The 13,068-nt window shown below is 28.5% G+C and overlaps 2 protein-coding genes and 1 long non-coding RNA gene across 7 annotated transcripts in view; 1 reads left to right on the top strand and 2 right to left on the bottom strand.

Annotated features, from left to right (window-relative positions):
• Nucleotides 1-5,687: 5,687 nt before the first annotated feature.
• The window catches only part of LOC145180496 (charged multivesicular body protein 7-like), a 15,823-nt gene continuing 8,442 nt past the window's right edge, over nucleotides 5,688-13,068 (top strand). For 2 of the 5 annotated variants that reach the window (XM_090081622.1, XM_090081621.1), the window contains exons 1-5: nucleotides 5,688-6,045; nucleotides 7,217-7,413; nucleotides 7,516-7,716; nucleotides 10,623-10,693; nucleotides 10,822-10,884. In XM_090081622.1, the coding sequence (XP_089937748.1) occupies nucleotides 5,799-6,045; nucleotides 7,217-7,413; nucleotides 7,516-7,716; nucleotides 10,623-10,693; nucleotides 10,822-10,884 (779 nt within the window). In that variant the 5' untranslated portion in view covers nucleotides 5,688-5,798. Of the gene's footprint in view, nucleotides 6,046-7,216; nucleotides 7,414-7,515; nucleotides 7,959-7,994; nucleotides 9,636-10,622; nucleotides 10,694-10,821; nucleotides 10,885-13,068 lie in introns of those variants that run through there. The other 3 variants (XR_016450677.1, XR_016450675.1, XR_016450676.1) reach the window with 3 other exon arrangements.
• LOC149891155 (uncharacterized) lies at nucleotides 7,496-10,533 on the bottom strand. Its single transcript, XR_016450679.1, has 3 exons — nucleotides 8,592-10,533; nucleotides 8,066-8,284; nucleotides 7,496-7,990 (listed from the first exon to the last, which is right to left on the bottom strand). It is a non-coding gene; the product is annotated as an uncharacterized LOC149891155 (long non-coding RNA).
• LOC145202560 (putative threonine protease PRSS50) overlaps nucleotides 11,330-13,068 on the bottom strand; it is a 2,750-nt gene continuing 1,011 nt past the window's right edge. Inside the window, exons 4-5 of the mRNA XM_080075539.2 lie at nucleotides 12,933-13,046; nucleotides 11,330-12,585 (exon numbers count right to left, since the gene is read on the bottom strand). Coding sequence (XP_079931665.2) covers nucleotides 12,128-12,585; nucleotides 12,933-13,046 — 572 coding nt within the window. The 3' untranslated portion in view covers nucleotides 11,330-12,127. The remainder of the gene's footprint in view (nucleotides 12,586-12,932; nucleotides 13,047-13,068) is intronic.

Genomic DNA, 13,068 nt, shown 5'->3' with positions numbered 1-13,068 from the left:
ATATATATATATATATATATATATATATATATATATATATATATATATATATATATATCATACACAATAACGTAAAAAACAATTTAAAGCAACATAAAATATTAGTTATCATTGTGTCCAACAATAACATACATAATAATAAACAATATTTGCAATAATAAACAATGAAAATATACGGAATAAATAAAAAAAGGACATCTTATTATATTAGATGAGAAATAATTGATGTGGTAATCGAAACGTATAATATTAAAAGTGTAATATATAAAGAGAACTTAAAGAAAACAAATTAATTAATCTACTATAGCACCTGGTTGCGGTAATAAGCAAACGCGAAACTAAAAACAAAATTGTTGTCAAGAAAAATCGTACGAACGTTAATGAGGACATTATAGTGTTCATAACGACAAGACTTAGCGACGTCAAATAGAATAGAAAAATCTAATCAATATGAAACGAAAAACATGCTGTATGCAGTTAAAGTTACAATTTTTCCTATAAAAAATTTAATATTATATAAAATGTGGACCTTTCAAAAATTGGGGGGTGCGTACGCACCCTACGCATCGCACCCCCCTGCGTACGGGCCTGACGATGATGAATAAACAAATTTGTTTGATTATCAAATTTGAAATGAAGCAAACTAAATGCACTAATAATCGCTTGGTAATTGTCAGTATTTTAAATTTAAATTTTAGAACCAGAAAAAGAGAACTAATAGAATCTGATATTTGACCCGAAAGCCATATATCACTTATGGTAACTTCAGGTATTACAATTATAATAAAAGGATTAGATTTCTTTAAACTATCATAAATGCAACAACTCCTTTGTACAGAGTACCCTTGTTATCTACACCCACATAAACACCACTACAATATTGTGTTTCTTTCTGAAAATAAAATTCATGTACAATTGGTATTACATCTTTGTGTATTTAATTCGCTTTTTAATATTTATTGATTTTCTAAAATAGTTATACACACGCGATGTATAAATATCGAGTTTATTTGTATTTAACAGTACATTTTTTGTCCACTTTAAGCCAGTAATCTTATGCAAGTTTAAAATTTTACATGGTCACATATTGCAATGTCATTTACTTTTTTTTGCGCAAGTAGGCCTCATAGATTCGGCTTTTAAAAAGTAACATACAATCCTGTTATACAGCAGGCTTGGGACAGACAGATTAGCCCTAAACTTGACATGAAACATTACTATTTCTGATTTTTTAGTATAGAATAAGTTTTTATTTACTCGAAGCTTTAGAACAAGATTGGCCATATACGGATTATTATATTTATTCAGTATGAATGGCCATATACGGATTATCATACTGGCCATATACGGATTATCATATTTTATTAACTGAAGATTAGTATCATCAGCAAAATGATACGTATAATGATCTCGCATTATGATGATACGTATTTGAATGTTTGATAGAAAGATTAAGATCATTGGTATATTAAAGAGAACAGGACCTAATATGGATTCCTAAGGTTAAAGCTGCAAATTGTTGATGATTACAAAGTTATGATTTAAACCATTAGAAGTGTATGCCGCGTACATCATGATAATTAAGCTTTGATGGAAGAATATCATGGTGTACGGTGTCAAAAGCTTTTTGTAAATCAATGAAAACTCCATAAGTAAAGTCTCTATTTTCTGAAATAAGTACAAGATGTAAACAACTCTTTTATAAATTTTTCTCCTCAAAAAATAAAATAAAAAAAGAAGTATTAAGTCAACTTAGTATGTTTTATTTGATTTTTTTTCTTCTGTTTCTAATAAGTTTCTAAAAGGTTGAGAATTGTTTCATCTTGAGTTCAACAATGTAAAACTTGTTATCAGTCTTTCCCTAGTCCAACAAGGCGGTTAAAAAGCATCCTTTAAATGTCACCATCAGAAAACTAAAAGTAATGCGTTAATTCTAGAAATAACGTGAAAAAAAAGAGAAAAAACAAAATTGTAACGGTTAAAAAACTTTTGGCAAAAAAACTTTTTAATTTATTAAATAATATAATATACATTTAATATAGTTTTTTTTTCGTGTTTACTATAGGCAAATAGTCAAGAAGAAATAAATAAAGGGAGGTCTCTTTTAATTGTTAAGTAACTTTTTATAAATATTTTAAAAGTAAACAAACATTCGCAATACAAATTATCTCCACTTTTCATAACTTGGTTACATGTTCACAATGAAAAGCCTAAAACGTAGTGTCCCCCAAAAAAATGTAAGCAAATCACGTGTAGTTAATGACCGTGAAAATGTTGCGTATAATGAATGAGTCTTTAAGTTAAAGGTCAAGATTTTGCCACCAAGAGCAACTAAAAAAACTAAAATCGTTTTTAAAACAAATCAAATCACCAAGGAAAACTGATTAAAACCAACCCAACGAAATATTCCAATATAAGATACTGACGAAATGCTGTAAGCACTGACCAATTGACAAAATCAAAAAGGTTTGTAGATGGAAAATTTGTTTAATTTACAGTGAATAAAAGTGCGAGAACGTTAATTTGAAAGATGAATATAGAAATATATGAAAAAAATACAATTTCTGTTTTACTGTATAAAATGACCTGAGCACAGTGGAACACTAATTTCTACTGCTACTTCAGGCAACTATTCACCGTAATCAAAGTTATTTTTCTATTCAAAATGAAGCTAGTGTAAGAGAGACATTTTTTTGTTTTCAAATAAGTTAATAATTATTAAGTAAATTTTATAATAAATGTTTAAAACTTTCTAAGAAATTATTCTGATCAATTAATCATGAATGGACTGATTTAGACGTTTTTTGCTTTGTAGTAAATGCTTAAAAATAATTTGTAAAACCTTCAGTTGTTTAAGTAATGGAAAGTCAGTTACCAATATTTTTTTTTCAGTCTTTTAGAAACTTTGTGTTTCATTTAATGGCCTGATTATCCCATTTTAAAGTGAGCTATCATTATTATCCCACTCACTGATGAGTTTTCATTATTTTTATTATTGGGATAACTTAAATAAAACCAAAACATTTAGTAGATAAAGCTTCAATACCTAAGGTGATACAATCCAGGTTTTCCAGAATTCAAACTGTAAATATAAACTTACATTTTTGAGAATACTTGTTACTATATCTTGTTTTCTCTAAAATGATAAACTACCATGTGCAGAAAGTCAGCCTATTAGCATTTTACTTCTATAAAAATTTAAAAATCTTTTTTTTCTACAATTAGGGTTGCTTTTATGTGAATATTCACTTGAGTATTAATGCCAATTATAATGTTTCCTGGAGGTCAGTGTTGAAAATATAAAAGGGTATAATTTAAAGTATTAGAAGTTCATTATATATATATAAAACAGAGACCACTAAAAGTTTAGTGTGTTTGAAATTGAATAACACAATTGAATGTGCTATTTGATTAGGTTTTACCAATATTATAATCTTACCAAAGTGCCCATTTACATTTTCTTGTTTGAAGCTATAATTAGAAACAAAATTAGATAAAATGCTTTCACTGCGTTATGAAGAAGTAATGAGTAACTAACTTTTGTAGCATTTTAAAAACTACTATTTCCAGCGTTGTTAAAAAATGGTGTGTCAAGTTTTGTTCAATAGAGCCAAACGTAATAACAAAAACTAACAGTTTCCATGGTGACCTTAAACTTTCTCTTTAATTAAAGAGATAACAATAATAAACCGTTTGTACTTTGTAAAGTCATGTAATTCAAGATTTATTTTTAAAATGTTTTATTCACTTGATGCCCGTTTTTTTAAGGCCTCAGTTCTTAAATCAATTTATTTTAAGTGTTTTTCAGATTCAGATAGCTTGCTTAGTAAGTATCTGCTGAATACTAACTTCAATGAAAATTGGTGTTTATGTGCCTATCAACATCAGTGTAATACAACAGTGATTTAAATTAGAATATGTTGCAGCTGTATATATCATGGCCATTTTTTTAAAGAATGCTGTGGTTATGCGTATCATATTTCAATATTAAAAGGTGTTTATGTTAACTTTTAAAAAAACGTATTTACCTCTAAGTTTATATTATTCAACCACTGAAGAAGTGATTATATCAATGTCTTTTATTGATATCTTTCTTGATTTCGATAGTTAGTTTGTATAATTTACTTTCCTAAAAGTTTTTCCTTAAGTTTAAAAAAATGTTAGCGGTTTTAGTCCCCCCCCCCCTCTCACTCTCTCATTTAAGATTTTGAAGCATCGCCTTGTTTATCCTTTGGTTTCGAAGAACTTGCGTCTCATTTCTGTCTCTTTCTTAATTTCTGAGCTCCCTTACTTGATTTTTTTCTTAATGCATTTTATTAGCGCCAATTTTTGTTGGACATTCTATTCTCTCCAAAAAATTATGTTTCTATATCTTATTTTAGAAAGATTTGTTAACTAATATGTTAATTTGTAATATCTTAATAAAAGTTCTTATAAAATAATATTAATAACATGAAAATAACATGATTTAATGATAGTTTTAAAGTTTTGATAAAAAGTCTTTAGGGAAGAGCGGGGAGAAGTGGGACACGATTTCTTTTTTCAGGATAATTGCATTATCTTTTTTATTTGATGTATGAACTGAACTAAACTAGTCTTAACAAATAAAGCAATATTTGGGGCACCAAATGCATCCCCTAAGATTGACAGAATGTTTTAATAAAGTGTATATTTTTTTTAGTTTAAGAGGAACCCTGCTATTGGGGTAAAGTGGGACAAGTGTGGGAGAAGTGGGACAAGTGTGCGGGAGAAGCGGGACATTTGAGGGAGATGTTTTCTGAAACATGTGGAGTTTTACTTTTTCTTTTATAAACTCTTGGCATGACCTGAAATTTAAAAGAAATTAGGTTTGATAAAAATTTATTTAAGGTTACTGTTATTACTATATCTAATATCAGACTACTATGAAATAACAACTTTATTTACATATGCTTTCAAATTATTGATGTAAAAAGAACTCTCAATTTGCTCCAAATAATAATGATGAATCAAATCAAATTTAACTTTAATAAAGATCTCTCTTTCTAAATCTAAAAGAAGTGGGACAGCGACTTTTTTCTTTGTCCCGCTTCACTTCTATGTAGGGAAGACAAAATAAAACTAAAATTACAGCCACACAGTTAAAGCTAAAATATAAATTTAATTACTAAATGTTAGATGATAAGTGCATTTCCCTATAAAATAAAAAGAAGTGCAATAACTGTCTAAAATAAATACATACACAAGTTACAAGGCTGTCAGCAAAAGTACTTTTTTGGGGTACTTTCAAAAAAAGTAGTTTTCACCGCGCGCAGGGACGAGAAACGATGTCTAATAAAAAGAGCACATGAAATCTATACGTTTACATTAAATAATAGTAATTTGGCACTGCTGCGAAATAAAGTTATAGGGGCGTCCCACTTCTCCCCACTCTCCCCTATACATAGAGAATATAAAAAAAAGTATTTAAACAAAAAAATTTTTTACATAGAGAATATTTAAGTTGTTGCCGTGGTCTGACCAAACAAAGTCCTTATTTTAACTAGATATCTAGTTAATTAAAATGACTAAATTTTTTTCTCTAAATGTTTATTTTATATATAAGAAATTTGTCATTTCTTAAATTAGGACTTTTTTAAGACATTGGACTTTGTTAGGTCACGGTAAATTGGTATTTCTTTTTGTTTTCGTAAAATTTAACGAAATCGGTGTTGACATTTTGCGAGTGTGAATTACTTGCTACACACACACTTCCCTTATCAATTCCTTCGCGACCATAAACTCTATTAACCTGGAGTATTTTCAAAATTCGAAAACAAATGGCTTTTGAACTAGGAGCTGACAAATTAAATAAAAATGTGAAAATTTTTGAAGATGATGAAAGAACAAAGTTTATGTTTTCCCCATTTCCCTCAGATAAATATGTAAATCCAGGACATTGGGAGAGCAAACTTCGCTTTTGGACTTCAGAAATAATAAACTCCTGCCGTGTCATAGGTGATATATGTGTCAGTTATGAAAATTTAAAGAATCGATTCAAAGATTCTGAAAAACGTAGTCCAGCAGGTAAATACACTGTGTTATCTTAATATATATATTTATATACATACACACACACACACACACACACACACACACACACACACACACACACACACACACACACACACACACACACACACACACACACACACACACACACACACACAAACACACACACACACACACACACACAGTAAGGTTAAAAAATCAAAATATTTCAGAAATTTGTGTAGTAGGGCTCTACATATGTATTTTCAGGCATTTAACAGTTTATATAGCTTCAGTATAGCATGCAAAATTACAAATAAACAAAACTTGCAAGCTTGTTTACAAAAGTAAAGACTTACACATAAAAATAATAATCTAAATAAAGAAGAAATAAGAACTATTTTAGCATAATTATAGCATAGTACACAGTTATTGTGTTTTGTTATGAAAAATAAATTGAAGCTAAACTTTCTCCTTTTTAAAGAGGTCTTAAAGATCTTGATCTTGATTGCAAATTCTGTACACTGATTTGTTCTGATAAACCTTTTCGCAGTGTTTAGTATTTTTTTGTGGTTCTGCAAACTGCTGGCTAACTTCTGATAGTTATCTACATTGTAGATTTGGTCAGTAAGTCAATTTGTATTTGTATTTGTAAGAGAAGAATCTACAGATTTTGAGTAGGGAGTCTTTTACTTTAGAAGAAAAAATGCCAAGAACTAATATTGCTCTAGAATTTCATCTTGCATTACTTAGGTCTTTTTTGAAACTATTTTAGGAAATTTTCTAATTTTTTCAAAAATGCGGGAAATATGAGTTTAATGAAATAGAAACATCATATCATGATGCTATTCTGCTGTTTCAGTGATCTCTTCTTTGCCGTTCATAAAACTTTTCAAAATTGTTCATACAGATTTTACATTTTTAATTGCACATTTGTAAATCTCTCAAATTTTTAACTAAGAATAAAATTTATAATGGTTTTGTATATTAGTAAGTAAATTGAGGGTATACTTAACAGTAACTGAACTCTTACAGTTTGTAAAGTTAGTGATCCAGTTAAGAATAGATGCTAAAATTGTAATATCTTAGGAGCTGTATGGAATTATGGTGGGAATGTTTTGGTATTTCATATCTCCATTATATTTTTGGTGTCCACTAAATTCAAAGTATTTTAGTTTTTAATGGTTAATGTTGTCTTTTTAAAAAGGTTTGAAAGTTGTTATTGATGAACTCTACAATAAGCAACAACTTATAAAATGCAATGATTTATCAAATTTGTTTGATGAGAGCTGGTCCATATGGAGTTACAGACTAGCGAAAACCTCTGCTTCATGGATGTGGAACAGAATATGGAAGATTTCTTATGATGAACTTACAACATTTGTTGTCAAGGATTTAGTTGAGGTATAAAAATAGAGTGGTATTTAAAAATAGCCAATCTTGCTTTGGTGTTGCGTTTTATTTATTAGTTTAAGTGTGATTTACATTTATTTTTTTTAATATTAGGAAACTGCTACTGCAATTTTGGAGGAGCATTATAAAAGAGTTAAGTATGAGAAAACAGACAATGTAGTACCTTGGAGTGTTATAAAAAGCTTGTATAAAATTAATGAAAAAACCCTCCCTGAAGACAACTTAGTTTGTATAATTGCTTATTTAAAGAATCAAGGCAATTGTAAAGTTGGAATAACAGATACAGGTGAAAAGGTATACAATCTTACAATTATGTTTAATTTATAAGTTTTAAGTTTGTTTCTGGTAGATTTTAAGTTTCCTTCAGTTTTTAGGAAGATTTTTGAATAATCTCTAGAGATTTATACTTAAAAGGATTGAAATTTCTGTAGTTAAATTTTATCTCATTCTTGCTCCCAAAAAATTTGTTTTATTCTATATCTCAATCCCAAAGAGGTCTAAAATAGTGGACAGTTGTCCACTATTTGCTCCTAGGAGCAAATAGTGGACAACTAGGACCTGATTAGTCCTAGTTGTCCACTATTTGCTCCTAGGAGCAAATGGTGGACAACTAGGACTAATCAGGTCTTTGACTGATCTTCACCTTTTTGACTTCCCTCTGTGTCCACTAGGGTTTGATATTGCCAATCAATCACAATAGTATTGGTGTTCAAAAATCTCCTTGTGTTGGTTACCACCTGACCAGCATGGCTGGATGATCTCTCAAATTAAAAGTTGCATCAATCCAACAGCAGTCTTGGACTTCTAATGACAGCAAGGGATACTCATTGGCTCTTTTAGCCTGCCATTGGAGGGCATCATTCTGGAATAAATTAAGAAATAGTTAAAGTCTTGTATGTTATGAAACAATTGTATTAAAATTGTTGCTTAAAGTGGATAAAGTTATGTAAAGTTGATACAACTTTGCATCACTTTATCTAATCAAAATCACATCAAAGTCATCTAAACTTGTATCAATTGTATATATCAAATGAAAATTGTGCAAAATCTTATCTAAAGATGTTTAATTTCATTAAAATAATATTCTTTATACAAAATTGCATTTCTGAGCAAAATCATATCAAGTTATATTTGTCTGATTTAAGCTAAAGCAATAAGCTTCTAATTACTTTGCAGTCACATTATGCTCCATTCATAAACCAGTCAATTTCTAGCTTGATAGAGCGTGTTGGTCTGCCTGCTTCTCATTCAATTAGACAAGGACCCTCTGACTGACCTCAATCATATCGTTATTTGATCTTTTCACTTCCAGAGTCCTTTCATATAGACAGTTGGCATGTTTTATTGAGCTTGGCTGCTTTTCACAGAATTTCTTTATGAAGGTTTGCCTTTTCCAAATGTCTTGAAATAGAACCTCTTTGAAGAAGAGATGGAGGAGTTGACCCATTCAATACACTAACAAATCTGAGCCAACATTTGGGAATCTTTTTTAGAAGAGCTTTTACATCATCATCTGACTCATCAAAGTTTTTACCTGCCAAAGTAATTTTGGATTTTTTGGTCTAAGTTCTTTGTGACTTTCTTGTCTGCAGAGATTTTTGCAGAAGTCTCCTTCAGAAAAGACAGTAGAGGAAGCATGTCTTGGAGTAGAGCAAACTAAGCCCTGGTTAAAAGCTGACAATCAAAATCAGGGTAATTTTCTGATCTGAACAGGGCATATTCCATGTCCTAAATGCCTCTAATCATTTTCTCCTGTTCCAACAGATAGGAAAGGTTGCTGGGACCTTCTGCTGAAAATTAAAATGAAAAAGTAATTAAAATATTAGTCTAATAAAGTATATATATTAGATTGGAAAGTAGAATGAACTTGCATCAAGATTGATTAAAATTGTATTTCTTAATATTTTAAAGTCATATATAATTGAATCTTTCTGATTAAAATTGTGAAAAATTGTAAATAACATAAAAGTTGTGCAAAATTGTATTTAAGTAGTGTACCTATCAACCTGAATTTGTTAATCTATCTAAAGTGAAATTACCATTCTTATTATCAAATGGAAAAGCATTACTTATAGAAAAAGTAAAAGACCTTAAAGATGATAAGGAACTGGCCCCTGAAGATGCAAAAGATTTTATAAGTTTTTATCATCAGTAAATACTTTAGATCTTGAAGATGGTATTGGTTTTAATACTGATTTTGAACTTGAACCAAATGAAATGGAAGAAAAATATAAAATAGATATTTGTAAACCTTTTCCACATTTTTTCTCAATAATGGAATAGTGTATTTTTTCTTTTTATCTTAATCAAATGTATTTTGTTTGCACTTTTTCATTGTATTCCTTCTTTAACAATTTTTTTTGACCATATTTTTAGCTAGTTACAGAATTATTTATGAGAATTAACTTGCTATTGCAAAACTTTCATCCAGTATAAGCACATAATCAAAAATTAGACAATTTGTAATTTTATTTAATCTATTTAAAAAAAAAAGATTTGTTTTGATCTCATCCTATAAAATTTATTTTATTAGATCACTGTTCTATGGTGAATACTTTATTATATCAACAAATCTATTTCTTTATTTTTCATAAATTCTTAAATTTCAATGTGAATTCTCTTAAAACAATGCTGATGCAGATTAACCACATTGTTGCATAATACCATCCATCTAGTGAACAAAAATTGAGAAATCAGGGTTTTTGTACTATGGTCAGATTTTATTTTAGTTAAATTTGTAGTTTTAAATTGAAATTTGATCGAATTTGAACTTTGGACAGTTTTAATCAGTTCCATATTAGATTAAATCTTATGTTAAGATAAACAGTTTTGGAATAAGCTGTATACATTAGAAAATACTTTTAAAATATTGCAAATTGTTATTTTCAAATTCTATGGTTAGTTAACTCATTCCAACTTTAAAAAAAAAAAAAAAACAGGCACAAAAATTATATTTTTTAGTAATTCCTGATCCTGATCTTAGTTTTGATATGATATTTTAAATATTCTTAATTCTCAATTCATTCCATAAATTGACCACTTTAAATCATGATTGATGATTATGAGTTCTGTAAACCCTTAATAATCTTTGTAATCATTTTCACTTAATTAAAAGTTGTTGCTAATAGGGATTTTGTTATTTTTTAAGAAATTTGTTTTAATTATTTGAAGTTTTGAAATATTTTTGTTTAATTTTTGAGATAGTGAAATTTAAAGATAGAAATCAAAGTTTTGTTGAACCAGTCTCACGAAATGATATCAATATTGTTAGGTAAATGTGTTTACATATATATCTTTATTATAGTCAACCCTAATTACATAAATATGGTTTTAAAAGGTCCTTTGTTTCTATATCCCTAAAAACCCTTTTTTTCTAAACTTGCTTGTTCTTTTTAATAGGTTAAAAAAAACAATTGCAAAACTTCGTATAGAAAGTGAGAAATCAGAAAAAGAATTAAAAAGGTATATTTTAATTATAGTTTTGTTTGAATTCTTAAAGTATGATGTGTGTGTGTGTGTTTGTGTGTACACACACACACACACACACACACACACACACACACACACACACACACACACACACACACACACACACACACACACACACACACACACACACACAATTATATATTACTACTAACAATTTAAAGATTTATAATAGCACATTATAAATATTTATTAACTAATAATAAATATAAACTCATTATTTATTTTTATAGAAGTCTAGTTTTAAGATATGAAAGCAAAAATAGTCTAAACTTAATTCAACTAATGGAGTTATTAAAAAAGCCTTATTACTTAACTTTATAAAGCTTATAAACTTTTTTGTATTCAACCTTTAACTTTGTGCAGCCATTGCTTTAATTTTGATCCTCAAAGTTTGTTGCAAAAAAATATTGAACACTACTTTTCAAACAAATTAGAAATATAACATTCAGAATCATAAGGTGAAATTAGCTAATGAAGATTTCAATATGCTAAATAAAGAGCTTTCAGTTTAACAAAAAAAGATTATTGCAGAAGCTGCTACATCCTTCTTCTTGTAATTGTCAATAATCTTCAGAAGCTAGCTTGGCAAAGCAGAGGGAGCCTTAAACCAAATCTTCACATAAGTTTGAATTGCAAAAACCTTTTTTTTTTCTCTTTGTCAATTCAAATTGAGTTTTAAACATCCAGATTTTCATTGTGCACACGAGTTTCATGATTTTTGTTAAGTCTTCTTGGTGATGGATTTCACAATATGATGGATTGGTGGATTAGTGGATGATGAAGGATTAATCTGTCAAATATAGTTATCTGAGGCCCTTTTAAAATGCCAAACAAGTGCAGGACAAATGCTTCCATTTAAATCTGAAGTAAATGGTGTGCGATTGGAAGCCACAATAAATTTTTTTCCTTGCTCAGAATTTTCAAAAATTGTATAATTTTTTGTTTATTCATAAATAGCTTAAATAATGTTTTTTGGTTACTTTTATACAATACTATTCTTAAATTTTTTTTATAAATCATTTTTTGTATCAAAAATAAGTTATTGTTTTAATCTTGTGAATAATGAAATCCAATAATCAATTTTAGTTTAGCATATAACAAGAAATGTGTACTAAAATTTATAATCTTTGACTTGATCACTGTTTCAATATCTATTTATATGTAATGTACTATCTCATAACAAACAATATTTATATGTATATCAATAAACATTATTTTAAGTCTTTTTTATGGTTTTTTCATTTATTGTGTTTTCAATCCAATTTTTATATGCTATTAAGTCTAAGTAATAATCTCTACTGATAGACTTTGAAGAGTCAGTTGATTTACTGCAAAATTTATTGAAGCCATAAACAGACCATGAACCAGCAGATTTACATATGAAAAATATGATTGTGCGTGCATCACACAATTTCTTCATCTCAGGTCGTGTAGCAACACACATAAGGTCTCTTTTGGAGCCATGAACTTCATTTGAGTTTTTTTTACAATCATCCGGTTCTAATTTTCTAGCAGAACCATCATATGATTTTAGATTAGATATAGCACCACTTAAATAAGTAACAGCACACTCATTGGTTTGTTTGAGTTGGTTTTTTGAAAGGGGAAGGCAGATGGGCAAAGTATCATCGGTTGCAGTTTCACTAATTGCTTTATGTCGTAGTTGAATAAGTGCTGAAACAGAAAATAATCTTTGCATTTTAAATGAAGAATGAAGTCAAGATTTCTTTTAACTTCTATGAACAGTTATCATTTAAATTTTTCTGCAAAAGTTAACCCGTGTAATTTAAACTTTCAATAAGATTTGTAATAAATTTATCCTTCTAAAAGTAGTTAAAATTAGGATATATTAATAGTAAAATTAAGATAAATAATATAATTTTCATATTTTTAACAACAAAAAGTGAGAAGTATTTAGGATTTTTTATTTAATTATCTTTTAAAGAGTTTCAGCTCTAAAACTCTTTAAAAGATAATTTTCACTATTATGATAAATAATAAAAATAAGGAATATTTCTTACCAATGTCATTTGTCATTAGTCTGACTTCTGGTGGTAGATACTCTCTGTGAAGAAATTTGTGTTTGGCTACAAATAATCTTCTATTAACCATCACTTGCAGGCTCTGTTCATTGTCTAAATTTGTCAATTTTGTTTA

Source organism: Hydra viridissima, unplaced genomic scaffold (genome assembly GCF_058129835.1).
Source record: "Hydra viridissima isolate aposymbiotic clone 2 unplaced genomic scaffold, HvirCarnegie_v1 scaffold_3, whole genome shotgun sequence".
Classification (NCBI taxonomy): domain Eukaryota; kingdom Metazoa; phylum Cnidaria; class Hydrozoa; order Anthoathecata; family Hydridae; genus Hydra; species Hydra viridissima.
The sequence above is the reverse complement of the archived record's forward strand: the minus strand, read 5'-3'. Positions and strand labels throughout refer to the sequence as shown.